The 27,940-nt window shown below is 40.6% G+C and overlaps 2 protein-coding genes and 1 long non-coding RNA gene across 4 annotated transcripts; 2 read left to right on the top strand and 1 right to left on the bottom strand.

Moving 5' to 3' along the window:
* The first annotated feature begins 412 nt into the window (after positions 1–412).
* On the top strand, positions 413–9,183 carry LOC136432598 (Golgi resident protein GCP60-like). Of its 2 annotated transcripts, none has more exons than XM_066424003.1 (8): positions 413–650; positions 2,402–2,543; positions 3,167–3,307; positions 3,821–3,934; positions 4,103–4,190; positions 4,676–4,913; positions 7,045–7,344; positions 7,613–9,183. In XM_066424003.1, the coding sequence occupies exons 1-8, from the start codon at positions 458–460 to the stop codon at positions 7,822–7,824; spliced, it is 1,428 nt and encodes a 475-aa protein (XP_066280100.1). In that variant the 5' UTR covers positions 413–457; the 3' UTR covers positions 7,825–9,183. The 2 variants fall into 2 exon arrangements, with proteins under 2 accessions (XP_066280100.1, XP_066280101.1); XM_066424004.1 differs by having other exon boundaries at positions 4,676–4,874.
* LOC136432600 (uncharacterized) lies at positions 4,920–6,771 on the top strand. Its single transcript, XR_010755547.1, has 2 exons — positions 4,920–6,079; positions 6,128–6,771. It is a non-coding gene; the product is annotated as an uncharacterized lncRNA (long non-coding RNA).
* A 3,472-nt stretch (positions 9,184–12,655) lies between the features above and the next one.
* Positions 12,656–27,413, bottom strand: LOC136432597 (nuclear RNA export factor 1-like). The gene is made up of 23 exons (XM_066424002.1): positions 27,271–27,413; positions 25,901–26,225; positions 25,404–25,575; positions 24,870–24,953; positions 24,363–24,467; positions 24,059–24,133; positions 22,914–22,983; positions 22,559–22,647; positions 22,025–22,132; positions 21,381–21,490; positions 19,591–19,627; positions 19,323–19,391; positions 18,706–18,761; positions 18,311–18,371; positions 16,261–16,313; positions 15,998–16,056; positions 15,375–15,490; positions 14,975–15,017; positions 14,647–14,722; positions 14,086–14,143; positions 13,612–13,745; positions 13,311–13,371; positions 12,656–12,987 (listed from the first exon to the last, which is right to left on the bottom strand). The coding sequence occupies exons 1-23, from the start codon at positions 27,353–27,355 to the stop codon at positions 12,949–12,951; spliced, it is 2,085 nt and encodes a 694-aa protein (XP_066280099.1). The 5' UTR covers positions 27,356–27,413; the 3' UTR covers positions 12,656–12,948.
* Between the last annotated feature and the right edge of the window lie 527 nt (positions 27,414–27,940).

The raw sequence follows: 27,940 nt of genomic DNA on the forward strand, positions 1-27,940 counted from the left end.
ACATATAACAATGTCTCTTTTCCCATTGTAAAACATACCAATTGTGTCTCAAACTTAAACGTCAATATTTTTAGGAAATTTATTGTTTGTTAACAAAGTTCAACCAAGTCAAGTAAGTTCAGTCATTTGGAAAAACTTCCTGACCACATATAATTCATTATTGAGGCAACTTTTTTCCCCTGCACATTCCCGTCAATTTTGCAGTACATATCATCCATTTGATGTCATCCAATCAGTCCAGTCCATTAAATCTCTGATTCAATGACTCCTGTGCACCTGTGGTGATAAAATGGATGGTCCCTAATATACTACTGCAACTCATTTACACTACTCATTGGTTGGCTCTCTTTTAACTTGGACCAATAAAGACACAACAGGTTAAAATTTACATAGCATTTGACGAATCAGCATTCAGGATATTCGGTTCACCGTCGGGGCTGTACGTGTCAGCTCCAACATGGCGGAAGAGAAAGACGATGTCAGCCGGCTTGACGTGGCTGTGGACGGTTTGTCTCTCACAGAAAACGAGAATGATTCTCCTGAAGGGGAAGGGGTGACTGCTAATGGAGGAGAAGACGGTGGTTTATTTGACGAGAAGTGGGGTTTCTCGGCAGAGGAACTGTACAAACTCGCCCTTACATTTTTCAAAGGTAGGAGGAGGCTAGACTCTTGCGGGCCCCAGAAGGCTTGTTATCGCTTCACTCGTACCTCTGTTGAACACCTGTTGAGCGCATGAGAATAGGGGCTGTTAATGTTCACCCCTGCTATGCATGAATATCAAACCTCCAAGTATATGAATCTGAGATCATCTTGCTTACTTCTAGTAAACACTTTGAAACAGTAGAAACTGGATCTTGCTAATACAGCCCACAGGCAAATTACTATTTTCTCTCACAGTATCACTTATGTTGATATTGATTGATCTATTTGTCACTTATAATACATGCAAACATGCATATTGTCCTTTAATCTAACTATTGAGGTCCTAGATTGCACCTGATACCTAATTCAAGCTATTCATATCTGAACAAGTCGTACCTATGTTTAGCATTGTAATTATGGTAATTAACGTTGCCTATCTACGAGCATATGAGAATTATGTTATTTTGTTATAGGTTCCCCAAAAATGTGATTTTTGACCGACATTCATTGCACAGTGTGATCAGATTAAAAAGGGAATAAGAAAATGACAACACGTGACAAGTCAAATGTCACAAGAAATGTTAACACATCAGGTTTCATATTCAACTCGAAGTTTAAAGTCCATGAGAAAATTTGCCTTAGCGCGGTGATTGTACAATCAATATAATTAAATAGTTTTTATCTGATGCACCAAAATTGTTCTAAAGGTCGAAGAGGAAAGGTCAACCATGGGGTATGATCAGTGCCATGTCATGGCCTTGAACCTATCAATCATGTAAGTGAAAGTGTAGAGAAATAGAGTGAAAGCAAATTCAAGCCAGTTTAGCTCAAATAAACTCAATGAGCAGTTGAGCGACTCTTCTACAGGTGCTGAAACAGAAGACAGATGCTATGCACAGTATTTACAGGTTCATTGTATCAGGGAAATTCCCCTAGCTCTTTTCGACAAGTACATGGTCCTAGGGACTGCAAGTGCAACCCTTTCCAGTAGCACGCATGTCGAATGAGTGGCGCAGCCTCAGCTTCTTGGTCCAGACACAGGGTTACTAATCACTGGACCATGCATGATACACCAGATTTTCATGATTGGATTACTGTAAGAAAGACAGTGTCCTTCAGGGCATCTGTTGCTGACTGATTATTTTGACATACTTGTACATGTACTTTACAGTTTCTGAAGACACACAAGACTTGCTACATAATCACTAATATTCTCAGACACAGACGGTCGCCCATCTTGTTTTAGTTGAAATGTAAATTTGATATTGATTATCATGTCAATTTATAATACTGTATCTTGGATAACCCTATCCTATTGAATAATAGGCATCTTTTTCAGTAGGATAAGGTTATCCAAGATATGATATGTTGACAGGTTCAAGAGGTTGGCCCTCTACTAGTATGTTATTAAGTTACCTGTACCAACTTAATGCTGTAAATCTTGTAATTATGTTGTATTGCCTGCCGTATTGGAGATGGTTGGTTTTGTGTTGACACTGCCATTGACATGCCAGCTGTTACAAAGGCAGACTACTTAGTGAAATATCTAGTCGCATCCATGTTTTTGTGTGGGGGAAAGCTAACTTTCCTTGTCATTGGAATAAAGCAATGGCAAAAAAGAAGAGTTTGTGAATGGAGAATTGTAAATTGATCCTTTCAGCATAGGTCAACCTGATAAACATCAAATTGGCTTGTCTTACTGGTAACATTGCCGCTAAAAACCATGGCTTGAAGTTTCTGTCTGGTTCGTAACTTACAGAAAAAGAAGGCAAGGCAGTCCACCTGACGTATGGAGACAAGTTGAAGCTGGTGGCCTACACTAAACAGGTTCAAGTGGGGCCATATGACGCTGAGAAAATGCCTCCTGTTGGCTACTTCGACGTCATCGGAAACGATCGCAGGTAATCAGTCATATAGCATTGATCTTATAATGTAATTACAGAAGGATTCAGGTACCCAACATAATGGCCGCTTATGAAAGTGGTGGAACAAGTAAGACCTACATGTACATGGCCCACATCTGTTCATTGTGTTCAGATTTTATCTCCAGTAAGCAGTCAGTGAGCTGTAACAAAAGTAATTGCAAACCAAATCAACAGGAGACATTTTGGTCGTGTACTCTATTTGATTTATCAGACATACCAAGAACAAACTCTTTTTTTGTGTGTGCATTATTTACATATACAGAGCAATATGGAATCAGTTGCCACTGACACTGCAGACTGCCCAATCAGGATCTTTTAATGCTGAACTCTAGATCTGCAAACTGTTGCTTTCAATATAAGCGAGCAAGATTTTATCAATTATGATTTCAACAATGTTGACCATCGATGGTATAACACTTAATAGATTTTGATCTAATTATGTGTTGTAAATGTTGGATAGATGTAAGTTATTTATATGATCGTAATGTACAGAAGTCCAGACAAATCGCTAAGTAACAGCTTTTCTTTATTAATGTCTGAAGTCTTGAAGATGTGGGACAAGTTGCTGTAGTTTAAAAATTATGTCTCGTTGTGTTCAGGAAAGAATGGCAGACCCTGGGAGACATGGGGAAGCACCAGGCCATGTGTGAGTTCTGTCTGCTGCTGGACAACCTCTGTCCCACATTCCAGCCCTACGTGGAGGCACACAGGAGGGACCTGGAGGAGAAGGAGAGGATTAAGTGAGTTGGAACCTCCTCTTTCTTTTTGAGGCTACCAACTTCAACTTACTGTAGCCTATATACTAAATACTGTAAGGTTTGATCCACTCGGGAAGGACCACTACTCTTTTGATAAGTGTGACGTGCTCAAGGTGTGGCTCTCCTTAAACAGTACCTCCATTTAACGTCCTATCCGAGGGACGTCCCTAACCGAAGCTAGGTACCCATTTCCACTTGAGTGAAGTGAGGAAAGTCGTGTAACGTGCCTCACCCAAGGGCACAAGATCTGTGACATGACAGCATTTGAACTGAGTACAGTAGCAAAAACAGTAAAACAATGGGGATGTGGGCTTCAAACAATATGTGTAGAAAAGGGTCTTTGATGTTTGGTGCTAGTAACATGCAAAACTACAAAGGAAAATAAAATTCAGTTGCGTGACTAAGGCAACCAGCTGTAAAATCAAGAGCTAAGAAAGTAAGATGCAAATCTATTTGATAACATGTAAATTAAGATGTGTCTCCCTTGAATGTCAGGCGGGAGGAAGAAGAGCGACTTCAGCGTGAAGCAGAGGAGAGGGAACGTCAGCGTCTGGAGGAAGAAGCACGGAAGATGCAAGAAGATGAGAGAATACGACAAGAACAACAGAAGTAGGCAAACTTCATATTCATAAGCCCTTGTTGCAAAGTGTTGTTATTATTGCAGGGCTCGAAATACTGGGTACATATTTGCACTTTTGTGCTCTCAGAATTTGAGCTGTGCACATATGATTTTTCACTGGGTGTATTAATCTGTCCTGTTTGTCTCTACCCTTGTAGATTAGCCATTATGAATGTACTGAACCAGCAGACAGCAGCACAGTTCCAGCAGTATGCAGCTCAACAGTTTCCAGGGAACCCTGAACAGGTAGAATTTATTACATGTACAGAATTAGAGCTGCGCACCTGATTTTTTACTATAGATGCACTCCCCTGGCGCACCTATTTATTTGTGTAAGGTCTTGTACGTAAAGGTACTATTGTACACTAGTATACAGCATATTTAAGTGTTTAAATATTGAAACCTTTGTTGTATTACTTCTTTAGAATTTTGAAGGTAGCGATAGATTTCATTCAAGCTCTGAAGAGAAGCAGTAAGATCTTGCTGACGTTCTACTTTATTTCATGTTGTCCAGATTATTTCTGTGAACCTGAATTTTCGGGTTAGGTGCACAAGTGTAATTGTGGTCAAAGATTATGTGCACACTTCCAATTTTACATGCACACAGTTGTACATGCATGCGGTACTTTGAGCTCTGAGTTAAGTAATGGACTGTTGAGTATGTTTTGAATGAATAGAAGTTGTTACCTTAGTACCTACTTACCCATTTGCTCTGTTATGTGTTTTTACAGCAACAGTTATTGATTAGGCAGCTTCAGGAGGAACACTACCAGCAATACATGCAGCAGGTGTACCAGCAGCAGATGCAGCAGCTGCAACAGCAGCACCTGCAGCAGCAGCAGCAGCAGGCCCCGGCCCTCAACAACCACGTGGACGCGGAGGCAGGTCAGGGGTCACCCGCAGCTGTGCCTCCAACGCTTGACTCTACAGGTGACAGCGAAGAAAAGATAGTAGAAAATGGGCCCGAAGGTTTGTCAGCAGTATGATTCCAGCATGATTGTGCATGGGGAGGAAGGTTCCCTCCCAGTTGCATGTTGTGATTCCTATATGTAAATTGTTATTGTTAATGAATAATCCTTTACAAATAATGTCAAATATTCACACAGATAACAGGATTATGGATAACACAAGGGAAGCAACACATTATCTTGACTTGTGCATGCATACCGTGTCCAGCCTGTATTGTCATGATCATATCATGTCATGCTTGCCCCCATGTTACCAGAGTTCTCTGTTTTTCACAGCATGTGAAGGGATTTGTTTGTGTAGTGGTTTGTAGATAACAAGTGTTCTTGGTGATATACTTGGTTTGTGGCTAGTTGTATCACATATATGTATCGGCTTTTCATTTTCCCTCCTACTCATACCGGGACCTCTTCTGTCCATTTATTTGTGTCTTCAGTTCTGTAGTACATGGCATGTGTACCTAAACGTAACGTCAGCTCATCAGGCACTGCAAGTACAGGTACAGGTATTGATACAGAGGTCCAGACCTGTGTTTGAACAATTAGACAATGTAACAGGTGTTTCCAGTGCTAGATTTTCGGTTTTGTGGTAGGATTTACTCTTCTTTCAACACAAATACAGTCAAACCTGTATTAGCGGTCACCTTTGCATAGCGGCCACCTGCCCATAGTGGTCACTTTTTGTCGGTCCCTTGGATTTTTCCCATTGACATAAGCATTAAGAATTAGCCTATAGCGGCCACCTGTCCAACGCGGTCGCGGCCAGATGATTTTCAGTCCCGCGAGTACAGTAATACTGTCGGTAACGGTCACGGCACATCGGTAGAAGCCGCATCGCCACCGCACGCCGGGTTCAAAATCTTCATTTTTTCACGCAGTTATCAAATTTATGTGGACTCAACTGGATAGGATGATAATAAAGAAAACCAGAATGTTTTATCTTTGTCAGAAAATCCATGGTTTGACGCGAAGTCAGTATAATTTTCTTCACATGGCTTGCGTTTGTACATCGTTCGTAGCAAAATTGACCATTTCTGTGCATTTCGACAGGACAAATATTACGGCAGCTTTTTGGAAAATACAACTCGCACATGTAGCTGATGCGGTAATTTCGGGAAATGTTTGAATGCCGGCCCAATATCCGTTTTCCCCGGTGCTCAAAGTCAAAACGTGTTTCGCTCAATTTTCAAAATGGCGCTGATAGTCAGCAGCACAAAGGTCAACGGAAGACACCACTGTTTCGGAGGTATAATGCGCTAAATTTATTTTGCTGCAAAGTATCACTGAGGATAATTACTTTACAAAAAGCTTCAAAAGAAATATGAATAACATTAATATGATGTAAAATTTGGGCTATTACAATTTTCTGAAAAGAAAAAAGGCATCAAAAGAGCGACCTTCTTCTGAGTACCCTATTAGCATAATGGTAGAAGCTGATAATGACAAGCGGGAAGCGAAACAACAACAGACTAAGGAAAACTATCGCCACGATTTTATGTTTCAAAACAGTCGAAAACGAACAGTAAGTGGCAACTGAGCAACATGTATTTTGTTCTTAACTAACTAGGTGGCATTTTGCTGCGAAGGACTTTGTTTCATATGATTAAAACTCGTTGGTGACGCGTGTGCCTGCAGCGAAGCAGTCGCGAAGGATCAAGAGTAGAGTATGGCGATGCTGGTCTGTACAGACATCGCCCGAGCAAGCCATGGATTTTGGAGTTGGCAGATACAATAATTCTTTTTTCAAGCCCATTATAGAAGTAAAAGAACAACAATCGACTTTCTAAAATGTGACTTACCTATGCAATGTTTACATGTGTACTGTACGGTGAATAAATGTATCTCAGTGGGTACTGAAAATATGTGTCACTCGTGGTCAATTAATAGACATTTTCTCCATAGCGGCCACCTGTCCTTAGCGGCCAGTTTTGGCCAGTCCCTTGAGTGACCGCTATAGACAGGTTTGACTGTACTAGTAAGAACATACTTAGTGTACATTTATATAGGTGCAGTACCAGTATATTGATAATATTTTAGACCTGTGCCAAAAAGAATTTTCGTGGTACTGTACCTGTACACATCCCTATGTAGTACTGCCTGTATTTCCTCTAACATGCCCCCCTCCCCCCTGACAGAGGAGTACCCGAGCATCTCGGCGCCGTCCATGTGGACCAGACCGCAGATCCAGGAGTTCAAGGAACAGATCAGGAAGGACAAGGACTCCGTCATCACCGTGGGGCGGGGCGAGGTCGTTACCGTCAGGGTTCCCACGCACGAGGACGGCGCCTATCTGTTCTGGGAGTTTGCCACCGATAGTTATGACATTGGGTTCGGAGTGTACTTTGAGTGGACTATAGCACCCAGTAATGCCGTGAGTGTGCACGTGAGCGAGTCCAGTGATGAGGAGGATGAGGAAGAGGATGTGGAGGGGGAAGGTGAGCAGATGGTTTTCTCTGTACTGTGTCAACTATGTACTAAACTAGGAGCAAGTGTTAACAAAATGAGTTGTTTAGTAGAAGTGTTATTTGTGAAAACACATGGATGCCCACACAGTTCTGGCACAATGTTAGTTTACAGTTAACAACAAAATTATTCGTACTCCTTGTAAGTGAGGGAGAGAACAACTGACCTTGTTAAAGCACCATGGTGTAGTATAGGAAATGATGTGATTTGACTGAAGTTTGGAATCCTTGTGTTCTACAGGAGAAGAAGGCCAGGATGTGGAGAAGGGAGCGCGAAGTGACCGGCCGCCTACAGACGAGATTGTGCCTATCTATCGCAGAGACTGTCACGTGGAGGTGTACGCAGGCAGCCACATGTACCCGGGGAGGGGCGTCTACCTTCTGAAATTTGACAACTCTTACTCTTTATGGCGATCAAAAACATTGTATTATAGAGTTTACTACACGAGATGAGCGATTAACCTACGTGGTTTATTACAGAGTACAAATATAATTCTAAAGAAATTACATTGTTATCACTAATGATGATCTTTTACTTCTGCATAGATGTAAATTGGAAGGTCAGGTGGAACTATTGTTTATGTTGTACTTCTGTTCTTTTGTGAATTATGGCAGCAAAGTATATGGTAATGTTGTATTTTAAGCCCAAACTTTGGCTTTGTAAGTTTTAGGTATGTCACATTCAGATCATGGTGCCACTACGGAGAACTGTTCTTTGATTTTTCTTTATTTTGTCAAGAATTTATTTATCGTTATCATTAGCCGACAGGCATCCTGGTAGCTAAACTGGCCTGAGACGAGTGCTTTCCTACTGAGGTGTGTATATAGAGTAATATTGCAGATATATTTCTGTCGGAGGCGGCATGCTTTTCTATCTGAATTCCCAAGGCTTCATTATCGGCCATCTTTGCTGGCAACCCCTGGTGTGGCAGGTACTTAGGCTGTTGTTCGTTTCCAGCAGTCTTGGTATTAAAAGAGTATCACAGGAAGAAAAAAGTCAGGTTGTTTATATGGAAATGAAGTATTATGCCCACATTTTGTCACAATGATGTAAGAAGTGTCTTTCTATAGGATCAGTGGTAAGGAGTTTAAAGTCATGCCATACTTGTACACAGTAATTATGGTCTGACTTTTTGATTGTATAGAAATTACAATGTTGAAACTAAGAAGCTTGTATAACAGTTATCTTTGTTTTTTTTTCTCTGTTTGAGTGCATCATGACGACTGTTCCATGTGCAATGTGCTGTATGGCCTCCACTCCGCTTGTGTGATGTTACTGATGAATGACCAGTTATTATTGTCTGCAAGTAAGGAAAGAAAGCCCTTTCTGCTTGAGAAGGAATTTGGGAACTTAGAAAGTCTGTTTTCTTTCACAGATCTAGATAAATGTAGTACAATAAAGTTCATAATTTATACTTGTAAAATGTGAATGTATTTGCTAGACATGCCCACATATGTGTGCCATATAAGAAGTATGATTCCTGTGTGGTTTAAACGCACTACACGTGTACACAGAGCTCTCAAGATATTGTCTATCATCATTTAAAGACTGTGTACAGCTCATTGTCTATTAGTATGTTGTGCTTGTCATGCTTTCAGTTGGAGTAAAAGTTGCTTGCTTCTTGTAAAATTGTTTGTTATATAAAACCTGCCCTTGCAGTAGAGACCAAAAGGACCTTATTTTGGGAAAGTTTTATGAATGAACATTTCATACACACATTCTTGAACAGTTGGCTTTTTGCCATTAGTGTAGCTTTCATCCATGATATTTGCTGCTTTTGTTGATAAAATAAAGGCCGCTAAGTTCCTTGACAGTTTGTATTTCTTGAGGAAAGCTGAAACACACAGCAAGGTGATTGATGAATGGTTGGAAGAATGAGTGTTCTGATACTCTTTTGACTAGTTGACTTTAGTGTTAAGCACCCTCCTTATATACCCACTACCAGCAACTCCAAAGACATACATGTAAGTAACATGGTTTAGTGTTATGCAGATAAGCAGTCCCTGTCGAAATTCAAATCATTTATTTAGTCTAATTTGCAGAATAGACGATCCCATAGCCCTGCCCACCCCCGTCGAAATGCAAAAGACATAGAAATTGAAATAGTTCATGGACATGCAGCCACTCTCTCATTTCAACTGCTAAATTAAATTGCTATCATTGGTTGGACTGCTAATTTTGATGGACAGTCATGACTGGTCTATTGCTTTTGCTCAACTAGTAGTTAAAGTAAGGAATCTAATAAACCATGAATGTTGGTATTGACTACAAAGAAAAAGGTGAAAAATGTTGAATCAGCTCATTAAACCTCATGTTTTTCCCCTTGTTCAAAGTTCCACAATAAAAGATTTACTGGTTGTAACAGTTTGAATCTTGTTACATTAGTTCTTTTACCTCTGCAGTTTTGTGTCCATGATTGCATTGGACAAAGTATTAGTATTATTGCAAGAGGGTCTTAAGGTAAAATAAGATATTATCCACACAACTAACTGCATGGTCTTTGGAGATCTGGACCTATCTGTTTTCTACTACATGCTAACATAATATACAAGTCAAATCATCAGGCATTGGTGAATGTAAGCATATTGTGCCTGTTCAGAAGGTAAATTGCATTCATTCCACACAAACATATAGTTGTATTAAGAGGAAAACGTTTAATAGGTCTGGACAATTACTTATCTTGCAACTTTACATATTTTCTCATGACTTACATAAAGACTTGGTTCAGTAACACCATTTTTGGCACATAAACTTACTAGGGTAACGTTACTAGTAACAAGGCACGTGAAGTGTGGTTAAAGACCTAATGAGCAAATAAAACCTCACCAACTACATGTACAGTACATATAGGGGAAGGAGTACAAAATTCATCTTTAAACCGGGGTCCCACTTTTGTTACCATACATTTCTTCTTGTAAAACAAATATTCCTTAAAAAACAGAAACCACCAGCAAACAGTCAAACTGAAGGGGCAAGATTGAAAATACTTTCATGGCTGGTTTGCGACACACCCACAGCCAAGTAGGCCTTTAATTAGGAAATTAACGTTGTGTTTCTGACTAGGGTTAGCAGGTAGGGATTCTCTTTTAAGATTTCAGCTGAAGTGATCAAACAAATACAGTTTAATGGTTCAAGCGAAATCACAGCATGGAGGTCCCCTATGCTAAAATGTGCTGGAGAGAACCCTGATGTCGGAAAATGAGTCTACAATGTTTCTAACACTTAGATGTCAGATCAAAAATTGTATGTCCCTTGCTGGCGGTCGACCCTGGGAAAAGACTAGGGTCACACTAGGCTTTTGCTAGGGTCAGTTGGGTAACCCGGAAACACAACATTTCTTTCCCAAGGCCTTATCAGAACTTCTTACCAGTGTGTCTCTAGATCTAGAGACGCTAACTATAGCACATCACTTTGGATACCAATGACCAGGGTTTCTTCAACATTGCGTTTCAAATGAAAGAGCTGCACCAAACTCCCAATTCATGGAAAATACCTCTAAAATTTAATTACAACAACATTAATACAAATGAATTACAAAAGAATGTCAACCCGCTTTCAAAAAATTACATACAATATTGATGATGGTTTAGCTTACATAATAACAAATGTTTACATGCAGGATAACTGCATTCAATTAGAATATAGATATGTTGTCCAACGCATTAGAGTAATGTTTAAACAAGTGTTAAATTATGCTTCCTCGGTTTTCAATTAGAATTCAGACATGTTCAGATCAAAGTAAATTCAAGTGCTTGCCATGTTTAATCTTTTGTGAAGTACATATACTATGATTATACCTGAGAGTACATGGAACTTGGGTCCTTAATTTGGTAGGAATAAATGTACAAGAATGTATTGCAGAATATGAAACATCTCTTTCTTTAGTATACTATCTCCTTGAGGTACAAATCTGAACAGGAAGCTGACCACATTTTTGCAGCACGAGACATTATTCGTGTGTCAAAACTCTAACAACACACATTGGGGTTTTTGTACAATAATAAAAAAGACACATCAGTCATTAAAATGTTCCATTTGCGAAGCTTGGATGATTTCTTTTCAAAACTGTACAAGTGCATAAAAAGTCACAGCAAACTAAAGAAAACAAGAGTCTTAGGACCCAAAATCTCCATGAAACTTTTGTATTAAACCAGTCCCCCCCATTCTATATCGCTCAATGGTATGACCCCCGGCCACCTGCAGCTGTCGGGGGCTCAGGTTCCACAGTGACCCACTTTCGCTATCAACAGCTGTTAGAAGTGCCACAATGGCCAACACTGCAAATATAGATTTTCCCATTACTTAGGCAAATTAAGTCCAATTTGCATAATTTGCACTTCATTGTATACATCCCTCTCTAAGCTACCTGCCAAGTAAATAACATGAAAATCTGTCGCTCCTTTCTTCAGTTATTCTCCTTTGAAGATTTTGACAAATACGCCATTACAGTTCCAGTGACACATACCAGGGGGCCCAAAATCGACCTTGACCTTTCTCCTCCCCACACCTACCCACATACCAAATATCATTTCAATCCATCCACACGTTCTTCAGTTATGCTGATTTTAAGCTTCCGGTGACACATACATACAAACACGGTGACACAAACATACACACACGCGCACACACACGCAAACACAATAACTTCGCATGATTTGAACTTCAGTGTGTACATCTCCGTCCAACCTACCAGCGTACCAAATAACATGAAAATCTGTTGTTCCTCTCTTCAGTTAAACCCCTTTAGAACATTTTTACAAATAGGCCATTGCAGTTCCAGGGACACAAACCAGGGGGCCCAAAATCGACCTTGACCATTCTCCTCCCAGCGCATACCCACATACCAAATATCACTACAATCCATCTACACGTTCTACAGTTATGCTGACTTTAAGCATACGACGACACCCATGCAAACGATTTACCTCCTTACTTATGCAAATTCGGTCTCATCTGCATAGTTTGCACTTAAGTGTGTACAACTTGGTCTAACCTACCTGTGTACCAAAGAACATGACGATCTGTCCATCCACTCTTCAGTTCTTCTACATTTAAGATTTTATCAAATACGCCATTGCAGTTCCAGTCACACATGCTAGGAGGCCCAAAATCGACCTTGACCTTCCTCCACCTAACACCCACCCACATACCAAAAATCATTTCAATCCATGTACAGGTTTTACAGTTATGGTGACTTTAAGCGACCGGTGACACAAACATACACACAAACACCAAACGCAAGCAAAACAGTACTCCATGAAAAAGCCTTTTTTCATGGAGATAATAAATGTACAGGCTATCTGATTAGGGATTAATTAGCCCCAAAGTGTATGTAAGTACTGCAGTCTTTTGATACATAGAAACATAGAACACTTACAATAAGTAATAGCACAGTTTCTACTTCCCTTCAGAACAACACAAAGCCGAAGTAATTCACTCCAAATGACACCCCGTAGCAGGTTTACATGTACAGGTACTACGGACGTGCCATTTTCAGTTCCTACTATTAAAGATCTTGCTCTCTTGTCATATATCTTAAATATGTCTAGGTGTAACATAGCCTTTAAGACTAATCTTTACTTCAGGAATGCCTCGGGTGGAATCTTGTTCTGTGCCTGCAGAAAAAACAGATTAAGTCAGTAACAATCTGTGGTTACTCAAACAATAGTCATCTTAAATCATCAACATTTCATAATGACTTGAATGCAAAACATTTGTACCCCATTATTCTGTAAATGTTGACTTGGTCCACTTGGTTTTAAGTTGATGGTTTTTGCGGTGTATATCAAAATTCTCACATTGTCATGCAGTGCCAAAATTACAGACTTTCTGTCGGTGAAGCACTCTTGCACCCACAGTGAACTTCAAACACTGAGAACACCTCTTCTTTCCCCTACCACATGAAATGAATTCAGAGTAAATAGTACAGAAGACTCACCTTCAGTTCTGTGAAGACTTGGGCAGACTTGTTGTACTCCCAACCATTCTGTTCTAAGCAGCTGAGAAAAAAGCATAGCGAAGAAATGATGAGAATCATACAGCATGAAAAAAAATTCAAAAAATCAAAATAAGATAAAAATCTGAAATATTTCAAAAACTAAGAACACATTTTTTGTATAAGTTTAAAAATTATCTCTAAAATAAAAGCAAGTTACACCAACTTTATGACGCCAACATGATGCTACTAAGAACAACACAAATGATATAAAAGGACAAAGCCAGACTTGTGAGATTGCTACCTTTGTGACCACTCCTCATTCATGCCGGACTGTTCAGCGAACATCTTGACCATCTGCTGCTGGGGTTCTGACAGTCCCGACGGACCGGGGACAGGACTGGGGGACGGGGTGGGGGCCGGGGAGGTGAACGCTGCCTGGAGAATACAACAACAACAACATGTACATTGCACAGTTAAATCAAGGACAGTTTTAACTACTTCATTGAAATAAAAAAAAGGGTTTGAAGATTCTGTTCTTTTTTTTTTTTCAAATGTTTTGTTCAATTTTAATTCTAGTGTATTCAAATAACCATGGACACACATCAAAACAAAGACTACATGTATGTACACAGAGTCAATGAATACAAAAATGTTAGGTAGGATACCCTTGAAAAACTACATTACATCTTCCCAAAAACTATGTATAGTCCGTCAACTCTCTTACAGTACTTTACACCACACGCACTGGGGAGACCCTGGATAAATGTGACCATACCTTCTCTTGTGTAGGGCTGGCAGCAGAAATGGTCATCATGTCATTCACAATGCACAGCCTGAGGACAACAGAAACTTGGTTAAAGAACATCACTCTACTTACACGTACACACCAAGATTTCTTCTGGTCCCTCTTGATGGCAAATATAAATATATACATGACACATACAGTACTAGTTCATGAATGGTACAAGTTAGTCTCTACCAGACTCCTTGGGTTGCTGGAAAAATAGTAGAAACTGGCCAAATAGGTTTGATAACTATTTCCAACCAACGGTCAAATGAACTGTTCTCTAAAGCAAGCGCAGTCCCCCTATCAAGACTGTATCCCTAATTGGTTGATTCTTTTTTTCAATTCGAGGTCTGGTAGAGACTAGGTACGTGTAGGAATTACCCACAAATTTTACATAAAAGCTACAAGCAAGAAAAGACATAGCTGCTGTACAATTTCCTAATAATAGGGATATAAAGGGACACAGAACTTCCGGCAAAGGGCCCTGTTAGCCTGACTAAATCACACTTCTAGTTCATATCGTAAAGAGCGAAATGTCTGCATGCTCACCCTTGTGGAGCTGGTACGGCGGTAAAGACTCGAGAGAAGGACCTGATGGGAGGATTGCCACCTGACTTGCTCACCACTGTAACAAAACATCAACAATGGAGAGTTTATTTTATACCACAGACTGGTGCAAACATGAGGCAACTGCAACACAACTGATTGGAACCTAAAAAAAAGGGGTTCCTAAGAATGGATATTCTTACTGTGTAACAGGCTGACCATCTATGACATATGATTCTAACATTTCATTCAACACTGCACCTCCATAGCATTAACGTGAAGTCCTACATAACCGTACAGCAAACATTCACAAATAATGACAGTTACTGACCTTCTCTGAATACTCCAGACACAGTGAAACATATAAGTGAGTTCTGAAAGACAGAAGTGTGAATATTCTAAATAACATCCATGTAAAAAATTGTAATTCTGCAATACTTCAATCACAGTTTATAAAAGTGTAATACAGTTCATTCTGGATTGACTATGGGATACTGTAAATGCAGAAATGTTCGCGGTGGTTTTATCTTCGCAGTTTTCGCGGCGACCGTTTCACCGCGAACTTAAAACTATCGCGAACATTTTTGTCCAATATTGTAGCAGTATTTGACTATAGCGCTGCCGCAAACACTCCATTTTGGCCTTAGCGCGAAATAAAAACCATGTGAACTTAAGTGCATTTACAGTAATTGACCCCAGATCTGTCCAAACATCCACTGTGTATGACTTACCATAGCGACACCTACATCTATGACGAAGGAGTTCGGGTCGTGCTGCGTGTGAGGGAGCTCATTCAGGAACGCCACCACGTTCAGACGGGAGTGCTTCAGGAATTTTACTCGCTGGGCTACAAGGGAACAAAAGGAATGTACATGTCATCAGTGTACGACTAACATCTTTGTGACGACAGCATCTTTTACCCTATTCTAGGAAGTCTTTCAATTGCACACTGCTTAATTCTTCTTGAACATCCCAAGCAGCTAACGCCTATTTACCTACTACATGGAATGGTTAATACAAAATAGTGCCTACATTTTCTTATGCTACCCTTGATGGTAGCTTAACATGTCGCATGCATGTAGGGTTTCTACTGGGCAGTGTAGGGCAGCTTTACACATAAAGGAGGTAGATCTAAGTTTTACTGTAAATTGTTAAATATTCACTATGGTTTTATTTTTCGAGGCCAGCTCTCACAGCAAAATCATCATTCACAAACACATGCTCTGCCTTACATTAGTTACAACCATATTGTTTCATCTGCAAACTCAGAACCCTGCAAAAGCCTCCTTTCCATTCCTACTACGATTAAAACAATCTATGGTACACTGAAGAAGAATCGGTCAGGTCTACTTACATAGGTCATTCACAAACAGGAGATTTCGAGACTCTCGGCAGAAATCCTGTAGCGATTTCCTATGTGCAGTGGAGAAAGTACAAAGTATACATTGTAAACTTTCCAAATCATCTAAATACTGCACTACTAGTCATTTGTAAAATACTAGAAATTGTGGCACAGATTAGAATAATGGTAACATCCTCACTTTCACATGAACTTGTCTATATCAACAATAGCATTAATTTCCACTGACATCGTGTTATACCAAGAGTCACACCAACCTTTGGTAGTGGGGAGCAGCCTGGGGGTGAGACACACAGAGGGAGAAATAAGCCTGCAAAATAGAAAAACAAAGGTTTTTGACATCGTACATTCTGAGCAAGACTGAGTTATATAAATGCATGCTGATGAGCTACAAGTGTACAACATAAACAGGAAGGGCTGTAGAGTGTGGTGAGACCTGTTACTCATGTCACATAGCAAGACCTTTTTGTTTGGTTCACATAAACTGCCTTTGTGTTACACACCAGTTTTGTACAGTAGGTAGAAGCTGCATAAGACTGGACTATAAGGTTTGATCTTACTTTTATCGATAAGTGTGGTGGATTCTTTAGCACACTGAAGTAGCTGTTGGGCACCCCATTCTCTATTGGTTACAGACTTAGGCAGCAGGCAGAAGGTTAACATACTTGAGGTATGGCTCTCCTCAAACATGAGGCCTCCAGATTTATGTCCCATCCAAGAGGACATCCCCAACTGAAGCTAGGTACACATTTTTACCTCTGAGAAAAGTGAGGAAACAGGTGTCTTTCCTAATACAGGGGTTTTTCTAGAAAATAATTACAAGAGGGAGCACACTATGTCGATGGAGCGAAGCCACCGAGGGGGGGGATGGTGTGGAAGGGTGGGTTTCCCCCCCTTCCACGGTGTGAAGCGTTTGAAAAATTGCAGCTTAAATGGGACAGCCTGAGGCTATCTGAGACAGAAACTTTAGCTCACGAAACTTCAGAAATCAAGACATTATCAACTGTTGAGCCATTGTTGTTTGCTTGGAATTGTAATACAATTGTACTCCATAAATCAAACATGACAAATATTGTGGTCAGATTACATCGTGATACACATACATGTACTTTAACCAGTGTAACATTGTTTGTCACGGAGCAAGACCGATATCATGTTATTGTACTAAATCTGTTGTTTTCTTCTACCAGAATAAGGTAGAGTTAGTTGTTCAAAATTAAAGAAAAATATAATAATTGCAGATCAAAATTGTGAAAAAAAAATATATTTTTCTAGTGCTAAATCACTTTTTTAGAAAGGAAACCAATAAATAAAATTAGACTTCGTCAAGTTGGAGTCCAACACAAATCACATTAACCAAGGTTATATAGACCTCCTTGCATTAACTAAAAAAAGACTCACAAAAAAAATACTAGAACTTCTCCCTGAACTCGGCTTGAAGTTGAACATTCTGTCAGTCCTTTCATCCAAGGAGGTTTATATACTAGTAACCTTGCTTCATCTGCGGCACCTGGTCTTCATTAGCAGCAGTTCCCAGGACGCTGCTGATCGCGATATCAGAGCGGCTAGGTGGGCCCTTCTAGTAGGCCCCGAAGGAGGCCCTGAAGCCCTCGGCAGAAACACAGATCCCTAGCGATTGATTGCCACGATCCAGCCATCTTTATCCAATTTGTGGCAGAAAAAAGAAGTCATCTTTTGGGCTGCGGGATGACATCTTGAAATGCCAAAGCGTCAAGAAAACAGCGCTCATAAATTCTTCGTCAATTTCAGCCCTATATTTCCCTCGGCTGTGGGTGAAAGGTCATGAAGTCTCAGGAAGTCTCGCTGTGTAGGTCAGCTGACCTTGTATGTAACCTATATCAAATCTCGCGAGAGCAGCAAGCATGTCCAAGATGGCGACTCGGTCTAAACAAATGCCAATTTCGATCGTATTTTGCACCGTTCAACGGTGTATCTACCGTATTAGGAATATTTTGGACTAACTATAACATGTTTTATGATCTGATACATTGTCTTGTGGTGGTGCTGGGATATTTTCACTGAGAAAAGATCGTTTTCGGGGAAGATTGCAAGTTGTACGGCAGGATGTAAGACATGGCCCAAGTGAGACTAGGGTTCAATCTGCATTTTGACAAGAGGGCGCAGGCCGGGAGCAAGAGGGCGCGCCGCCCCTGTTTCCCGGTTTAAACAAAACTCTGTAATAGTACAGAATTGAGGCCTGCAAAGGATTCGAACCCAGAACCTTTAGACTCTAAGTCCTAACCACAAGACCATCTTGCCACCCTGTTCTGCTGACTTGATACTTACCTGGTCATGGTAGGCCTCCAGCAGGCCTTGTCTGTCCTCAGAGTCATACACCATGAAGTACCTGCAACCAGAATGTGTTTTAGTCCTTCAGCTAACAAACCATCAACAAAAAGAACCTGATTTAGATGTCTTCATCTTAAGTGGCCCATCAAATGCCTCCTATTATTGGTATCTTAATGAAGAATATCAGCTGAGGTTTTTTTAACAGATACAGACATCTGTAACATGTTAATGTGAAAGACACATATACTTATACATACATGTACTGCCTACTAACATCAAGAAAGCAACCTACTTCAAGGTAATGTACAGGTATTTTATGATTGGAACTTAAATAAAGGGCCAGTGGGTGCCCTGAGATTTCTGATCAACCAAAAATGTGTTGGCAGACTTACTTTTCTAGAAAATCCATGATGATCTTCCTGCATACGTCATTGTCAAAGTTGCTGCCCTGCAATATAACAAGACAAGACGGTCATTTCTCTACACACTACCATGTAACATCTTGTGTTCTTGTGTTTGCTTGTGTCACACAACCGGTAAACAACTTGTAGGCATAACACAACAGTTTTGTACAGTAGGTACAAGCTGTGTAAGACTGGACAGTAAAGTTTGATTTACTTCGTGAGGACCCCTACTCTTTTAGATAAGTGTGGTGGGTTCTTTAATGTGTTTGAGGCGTGGCTTTCCTCGGACACAGGACCGCTTTATGTCCCATTCTTGATGATATCCCTAACCAAAGCTAGGTACCCAATTTCACTCGAGTCAAGTGAGGAAATAGGTGTCAAGTGGCTTTCCCAAGGGCAAAACACAGGGGCCTGCCGGGGATTCAAACCCAGAACCTTCAGATTGTAAGTCAATAATCCTAACTACAAGACCACCTTGCTGCGTTGCATCAACAATAAAAGTTATTCAGCTAACATTCTACAGCTTGATACAAATACTACAATACTGCATACTCTGCTATTTTCAGTGTACAAAATATGACATAGATGAAACAGAAATCTAGTACCTTAGTCTCAGGAAGTGCTGTGTTTGTCTCCAAGTCAAATGCGATGGGCGGGGGGAGCTCGTGACCGTCCTGAAGGGTGATATGGAATGTCATTGCAACATACAAATCAATGCGGGATGCACCAAATACAAGTAGTACTTTTTAAAATGCTGTTCAGCGTATACAGCTTTGAAAATAAGCAAATCATAACGTATCTGCATCCCATACAGCATTCAAGACAAAAAAACACAGAAGTTAAATGTAAGGGTTTTGTAAAATACCAACTCACCAGCCTTACCACCTTGGGGAACCTCTTCCTGACAGCGCTACAGAGAAAGTACAAATCAAACACATCTGGTCTGTTAGATCACTGCAGCACTACACAAGGGGACACCACCCACACTGACTCACACACAGAACACTGCAGCTGGTGGGAGAACTGGAATCTTGTGTCTGCTGGTCAAGCTGATTACTACCAACACAGATGAGCTTCCATGATAAGCTGAGTTTTCCTCAACTTGTGTCCATCCACTATGGTCAATGGTCTTGAATTTAATTCAAGGGCAACTTTCAACATGCAATTTACCGGCTTGATAAAATTACCACTTAAAACTCTAAGCATTACAGCTGTTGGCTACAGATGGCTTTTCCATAAATTGTGATGTAAACGAACCTCATATAGATGGCATACTATACATTTCTTTTCTGTTGCCTTTTTGCTGTAATACTTTGACAGAGCTTCTTTAGTTTGATAGGTCTTAGTTTCTTGTCTCTTTTTTTGGAGTCAGGTAAAGCCTCACTCTAGATTCTATGTTCATTGTTCAATTTTTGGATTTCTCTTTGTACAAGTATCTTCTCCATTCTTTCTGTGTGCTTCATTCAAGATGTAATTTTTTTGTTCTCCTTTTGTTGTTCTACTTTTTTTTGGGTCCATGTCTGAAAACCGTCACTGTGAAAATGAGTGGCATGAATAATGCTACTGATGTAACAACTGATGTGCACCACAAAGGATAGGGGGAAAGGGAGGGAAAAACAAAACATGAGGGGATGGACATGAGTTTCCAACACTGCTGTTTTACACCAAGATTCCTGTGACTTGATGTCCATGTTACGGTGACTGCTTCCTGCTAGGTTCACTGACTCTAGCATGCCAACAGGGTTGGCAGCTCAGAGGTGGGTGGGGCCGGGAACACAGGCTGCGCCTGGCCTAGGTTGTCCCTCACCGCTGGAGGGCCCGAACCCGTCATGGGCAAACAGCCTGGTCCCGCCCAGGAGAGGCTATGAGTGGGGTGGTCCGGTGACCTCGGCACGTGCCATGCCTTGCTCTCTCCTGAATCCAACTTTAGGGCTTTTTTCAGCCATTGTGTCTTGATGTAGGCAGCCCTAGGCTTACTCTGTTACTTCCTTCCATACTGTTACCTCCATTGTTTTCTCTCCTGCCTTAGCAAGTGGTTCCTTTGGGTTCTGTGTCAGGATAGGGATGGTGTATATAGAAGAACTTTGTCCAGGAAAGATGGGGATAGACAAGAGACAACAGAAGGTAGCTGGGAAGAATGACAGACAGGGATGACATTGAGATGAGGGACAATATGGGGGATGATGGTAAGGAGGGAGGGGAGCACATCTGTCTTACAGTTGGTTGATAAAAGTCTTGCCACTAAACCAAAGGAGAATCACAGTGCAGGGACATGGATAAGTGGAGATGGAAAATTCTTCAGTTTTTACTGTATTTGTCATGTCGTCCAACAAGACAGTGATAATCCTTTCACAGTAGACGTTTTGCTGTGTGTTTTTCAGCTTTGTTTGTAGCTGAGCTTCTGTTCACATTCTGATCATTCTATGTGAGGCTTGATTGTCCTGACTCCTCATGGCCTAACGCAGGGTTGACAGATCTTACCATCAGAAATAACACCCATGATCATAGCAGCTTACCAATGTCTCCGATAACATTTATGACCATTATGACCGTGACATCTAGACCCTGAAACATCCAGTCCTTGTGACGTGGTCTCCCTTTATTTACCATGGTTACCTTGTGGGGCCACACCCTCAGTAGGTGTTCCACCTGCCTATTGTTACCTGATGTAGGCTGACTGTTCTTTGAAGTTGTTACACACAGGATTGCCGTCCAACCAGAGTTCATCCAGCTTCCACTCCTTGATCTTGTCCAGCTCAAACTCACTCTTCAACTGAAAAAAAAATCAGGACACATTTTTATGTCATCCTTTTCATTTCCTACCTTTGAGCACTATGAACTCCAACATACTGTAGCTCCTGAGCTATAGGCGTACAGTATACCACAGATACCTCAAAGTCAGATACATTTTAAACTGTCAACTTCAAAACGTCTGCATTGGCTTTATTTTTGCAGTGACCTCTCCACTGCAAATTAACGTTTGCAATGTATTACTACTGTATTTCAAAATAGTTTCAAATGCAAATCTAAAACAATGAAAACCTCTTTTTACCATGAAATAAACCCACCGCAGAAGTAACTGCATTTACAGAATGTCCTAAATTCTGGATGTCTGCCTTTTAAAGTGCATGTAGAATAAGTTTGGAACTTGGAGGATGAAAAGAATTCTCCAGTTATGATCCTCAAGGCGATATACTTACATAGTGTTTACCTTATAATGCAAAGGAACGATTTAACGCCAAGCAAATATCAGTTACTATCTACAGATCCTGTTGACAGATAAAAATGATGAAACAGCTCCCCCTACCTCGTTATGTGAGAGGTTCAGGTACTTGACACCCTTTCTGACAGACACCAGGTCAGCCAGGTCTCCCAAATGGAACAATCTGTTGTTACTCATATCAAGACGTTCGATCTGAAAAAAGAATTGTCCTCATCAAGATTCAAACCACAAAAATTTCGATTGTACAGTATGTCTAAACTTACTCAACTGGATTATGAAAATTTCTGACTTCGAGCAAACGTGCGACTAAATGTTTGTGAGGGTGTATCTAGTGTTATGCCCATCACACAGCTGAAATATTGATTGGCCGATAAGTCTGCGAGGTCTAAATTACATTTTCGGCAGTACTGCACCCAATGTTTCCTCTTTTAAAGATCGGTCAATGTTCGCAAGTCCCTGAGTCCCCTCTAATGTGATAGTGTAATTTTAAGGTGAAAAATACACTCAAATCTCGGGCGACTTTACGAATAGACAAATACAGCCAAAGCTTGTTGACTGTTACCGGGTTTAAATTAAGGATATTAGCTTATCAGCACAGTAAGCTACATGTACACATACCACAGGCACGTTTTCCTTGATGATTGCTATCACAGAGTTCATGTACATCTTTCTGCTCAGGGCCACACGGATGTCCTGTGCTTGTAGTTCTGTCGGTGCAAACAGATCATAAAACAATAAGGTGAACAGTACATACATTTTGATTTTGAAATATAATAAGCAAGGAAACACATTTACAAAAGTTATACTTTTCTGCAGAAGTTGATTCTGTGGATCAAGATCCAGCCTTGGCTAACTGCTCATATCATTTCTTTCTTGCTCAAAGTAAAAATATAAAATTCTCATATTTAAAAAGACAGTCAAAGTGCAATCGATAGAAGAGTTCAAAATTTTAAAGACAGACAAACAGTCCTACCAATGTCACCAAACAGGTTACTCAGGTTGAGTGCAGATGTGGCTGCATCAAACCTCTTTGCCATGGATAGCTGTCAAAAGAAAACAGTGATTTAGTTAAGCTATAACGTTACAGGACAATCTTAGAACCCCCATAATGTAAAGTTTCTTGACTCTCATCACCTACACACATCCCTTCCTCTAGGTTCTTCCCTTTACACAACTTCACTGAATGAAATTGTGCTTATAAATTTAAAGGGCTTTCTCATGCCCCTGTCACACAGTCGATCAGCCCCGGCCATATCTGTTGATCGCCATAAAGACCTACGAACATCAGCCAATCTCTAAAAATGGTGCAATGGCTAACAGAACACAGGGCGAATTACTACCTAAAATTCAGAGCTTGCAGATTTGTTGACCGAGGTGTGACAGGGGCATTGAAAATGTATTCCCTAGATTTCATAACATTATTTCAGAAGGTCCAAACACAAAACAGTAGCAAACATTAACCAGTTTAACAGCAAAATGAAGCATCCTGCACAGATTGTTTGCAACTCTATCCTCGAGAAAATCAAGGCAACGATCTTAAAGGGGCATATTGTAGAATCTGGTGGGCAAAAACTACAAATAGTAAGAATTTGAAAGATCTACACTAAGATTCACATTTGTTACTTATTTGTTACTTATTTCCAACATTTTCCCGTCATTTTGTCACATTTCCAGCATTAATAAACGACGAAAAACGCAAAACGCGTAAAATCTGGTTCATTTACATATTAGCAAATAAGCCAGCGTAGAACGCTACGAAAAATCCGAATCGACCGTTATGGTCGGAGTTCGAGCGTCACAGGAAAATCACCACAAGTACACAAACTTCAGAACGTCGGGCATTCGATCGCGTGTTCGGTGGTTCGTCGGAATGTTGGACAAGATGGCGGCCAATTCAAGCGGCGGTGGGGATTGCGTATATAATTTTTTTTCAAGACGTTCGCACGACACTACAAAGTCGCATCCTTACGTGATGAATATTGCTGTGCAGTGTAATAAGGTAAATTCAACTAATGATGTAGAAAAATAATCAAAAACAAAGAATTTGTTTTATGTTCATGTCACAATATGCCCCTTTAAGAACTCCAAAATATGTGGCATGGTACATGTGGTACTTACTTTTATTGCTTCCATTGTGGTCTTGTTCACCATTCTGACAGTTTCAGGTGTTTCAACTTTGGATAGGAGGACCAGCTAGGTAGGAAGGGATAGGCTCTATGTTAGTCAGTGCATAAAGTTTTAACAAGTATGTATGCAACATCTTCTTATATCTATTCACACCTTGTATAAAGTAGCATCTAAAAATGATGGCTCCTTCAAGGTTAATAATTAGGGATAAAACAATGGTTTGAAAGTATGCTTGTGTACATTCATTATGAAAGACAATATTACATATTCAAGTTGAAGGGATGGCTAATTTTACCCTGTAGCCTTCTCTAGTTTTGACCTTCCTGCTGATACTAGTCAGACCCTCGGCTGTGGCCCTGTCAGGAACGTAGAAAACTGCATGGTTCTTCTCGTAGTGGAACTGAAAGAACATTCCAACAAAACAAAATTAAGTTGTGTCATAGCACCAGCACCTTCATACTCTTTTTCTAAATTTCAATAAAATCTGAAGATTCGGCACAGACTAGATTTGTTTCATTTTGGTCCAATGGCAAATTACCTTTGACTTAAGTACGTAAGGGGACAGATTTCTGACATATATGTGTGCATATTTGTCTGCGTGTGTGTTAGCGTGTATGTGTGTGAGCGTGTATGTGTGTGTACACGTGTGTGTGTGTATGTATGTGTGTTTGCAGGTACATGTATGTGCGTTTGTGTGTCTGCGTATACATGTACATTTGTGCATATGGATTGTTGTATGTGTCTATGTGTGCATGTGTGTCTTTTTGTCTTCATGTGTATGAGCAAGAAAGCCAATTCCCACCTCAGTAGGCTGGAATGGTACTGGGCACATTTTCTGCAACGTACTTAGCAACCAGTTCTTGACACTTCTCTTTCCTTGAATGACCTAAAATTATAAACAACAACAAAGCAATTATAAAACCTGTCAAAACAGTTCTGCAATGAAGAAAAAGTGATCTAGAATTCTAGTAGAAAGAAGTCAAACATATCACAACTTGTGTTCTGTGCTAAAATTTCAATAGCAATAGCAAAAGTAAGAATCTTTGATACAGAATCAATTTTTTTTTGCAAGAGGAGTGAAATAAGCTACCTACATCAGGGCCGTACAACAATTACTTAACAGAGACGGAAGCCACCATTAACTTTCTACAACTTATGATACACCTCTTACCTAGTCACGTGTTCTATCTGCAAAATGTGATGTCATCCTAGAAGCAGTGATTTGCTTATTCCTTGACAGGAGTTGGACAGTCGAAAATTTGGGTAAGTCCAATTTTTGTGTTCAGTTTGAAATAATAGTTCAACTTTGCTTCAGAACTCTTCCAGGTGTACTCACAGTGATTTTGTGCCAGCCATCCTCATCCCCTCCTTCTGCGCGGTTGGAATGACTGGTGCCTGGTTCGTCCAGGTCTCTGTACCCCCCGCCACCACCGCCACGGCCGCGCCGGCCTCGACCAGAATCATTAGGGCGGTTGGACCGTCTTGACTCAGGTCGCCCGTACGGATTACTAACAGATGGACACAAAATACTATTCAGCTTCCAACAACTTATTACAAGGCCAAGGACGTATATACCCTTTCCAATGTTATCAATACATAAAGAACCATATAATCATGTCCATCGATTTCAAAGCATATCAATTTCAAACAAGACATTGATAGAGTTAGTTGAGCTTGAAGAGATGTGCTTGTTCAAAACATGAGGCTGTAATAAATTTCACTTTGAGTCACTGTCAATCAAGTTATAGATTACAATGTGTATTGTTACATGTATATCAACTATTTTAACTTTGATGCAAAGCTAATGTCCAATATCCCAACAATGTTACGTACTATCTCTGACTCTGTGATTCGTTGCCATCATCAGACATCTGAATATCTCCCTCGTCATCTTCAAACCTGGACCTCGGCGTGGGTCCTCCTCCTCCTCCTCTTCCTGGTCCTCCTTTTTTCCATCCTCGACGGTTTCCTCTGTATCTGTTCCGGTTAGAACCCCGCGACTGTCCGCCTCGACCTCCTGACCTGTAACCCCCGTCTCGGTTCTGATCGTAGCCGCCACGCCATGACCCACCACCACCTCCACCTCCGCCTCGATCACGGTTAAACCCAAATCCGCCACCCCTGTCTCTGGATCCAGAGGACGTTCTGTCGTCGTGACCTAAAACATAGAACTCAGCTCTAAGTTTAAGTACATGTCAGGACATCTTATTTGGGGCTGCACTGTCTTTTGGAAGGGACGTAAGATGGGGGTCCCGTGTTTGATGAGGTACCTCGAGCACGTAAAACTGAAAGGGGAATGGCTAGCAACCCCTCCCTGCAAAAATATACCCTGGTACTGAAACAGCAAGGAAAGTTGCTGCCCTTATGCGCCACTAGGCACTACAAGGGTCTGAACAAACAAACCTTCAGATTTCTACACTGAAATAACTGAACCATGCTTGTTCCTACTTCAGTGTAGCCCATACAATGATAACTGGGGTCTGCATGCCTTTTTCCGTGAGGTGTAACTATATCGAGCTATTTAAATTCAACGCAAAAATTCAACATAAGATCAAGCGATGTCTAAGTTTAAATCTGAATCATCCATGAAGGACAAAATTGGTTGCTTTTTAGTCTACATAGCACATTACATGTTATCCTGAATTCATCGTTGTTCGTAACACGTTATATTATTGCGTAGTTGAACACGAGATTGCCAAAGAGTCACAAAGGATTGTGTCTTTGTGTCAGACACCCCATGAATACAATGGAACAATCCAAATCATCTGTTGTATCTGTTTATTTTCATGACGAATTCACCTCAGGGGAACAAACGTAAAAAGATGATAATACATTTTTGAGCTGCAAAATTATTAATCAAAGAACTTGCACCTGCTTGTTCCTCCACAAGAATCCTGTGAGAAAATTATATAACATCTCTATTCCGTTCCCACCAATATATGAGCCACAAATGTTCAGTACTATGGTACTATGGCCTATTCACCTATACAGAAGATTCTGAAGGAATGCAACGTTAATCGGTTGAATTCTTCAACGTTATTATGAAAAAACGGAATAATTCTATGTGCATGTTGGGGCAGTTCAAAATATTTCAAGATGTGCCCCCCTCCCCCAAGCCTGGATCAAATTTGTCTGCAAACGTAACATTACTTCTCCATTCTTACAGCTTGACGCTAATGACGCCTAGCAGCATACTATCTTACCAAAGAAGCTCCTGCTGCCGTCTCTCGATGTTGTGACTTTGAAGGTGTCTTCTAGAGCCCTCCCGAAGAGACCTTTGTGCGCCATTTCTTCCACACATGCACCGACCTTTCTTTCTGCAATGGCAGACAGCAGTGGACCAATCAGAGTCGCGGTGTAGGTCACGTGACCTGTTTTGTGTACGTACATGATTCAGCTCAGGTAGTTCCCCACAGTGGGACATCCCCAGATACACCTGGATTTATTTATAGCAGAGGCTATTCGCAAGATGTTCGTGTCAATAAGATTTTTTTCCACTATTGATAGGACGTTCCTGTCAAAAAGATTTTTGGGGTACAGGCTGTTTCTGTCAATAAGGCTCTTTAGGGGCTATTGGCAGGATGGCCCTGTCAATAAGAATCTTTAGATGATATTGACAGGATGGTCCTGTCGATAAGAATATTTAGGTGCTATTGACAGGATGGCCCTGTTCATACTAATTTTCGGCTCTACAGACAAGATGATCCTTCAATAATGTGTACAACACCTCATGATCCACCCTCGAAGATCACCCCGTACAATGATGCAAGACTTTACATTCCTGAGCAAGAAGGAATGATAAAAAAATTGATGTTTGAACAGGATGTTGTGGCCAACTGGGGAATATAACCCTCCTTCTTCTACATGCTAGGC

Source organism: Branchiostoma lanceolatum, chromosome 4, assembly GCF_035083965.1.
Source record: "Branchiostoma lanceolatum isolate klBraLanc5 chromosome 4, klBraLanc5.hap2, whole genome shotgun sequence".
Lineage (NCBI taxonomy): Eukaryota > Metazoa > Chordata > Leptocardii > Amphioxiformes > Branchiostomatidae > Branchiostoma > Branchiostoma lanceolatum.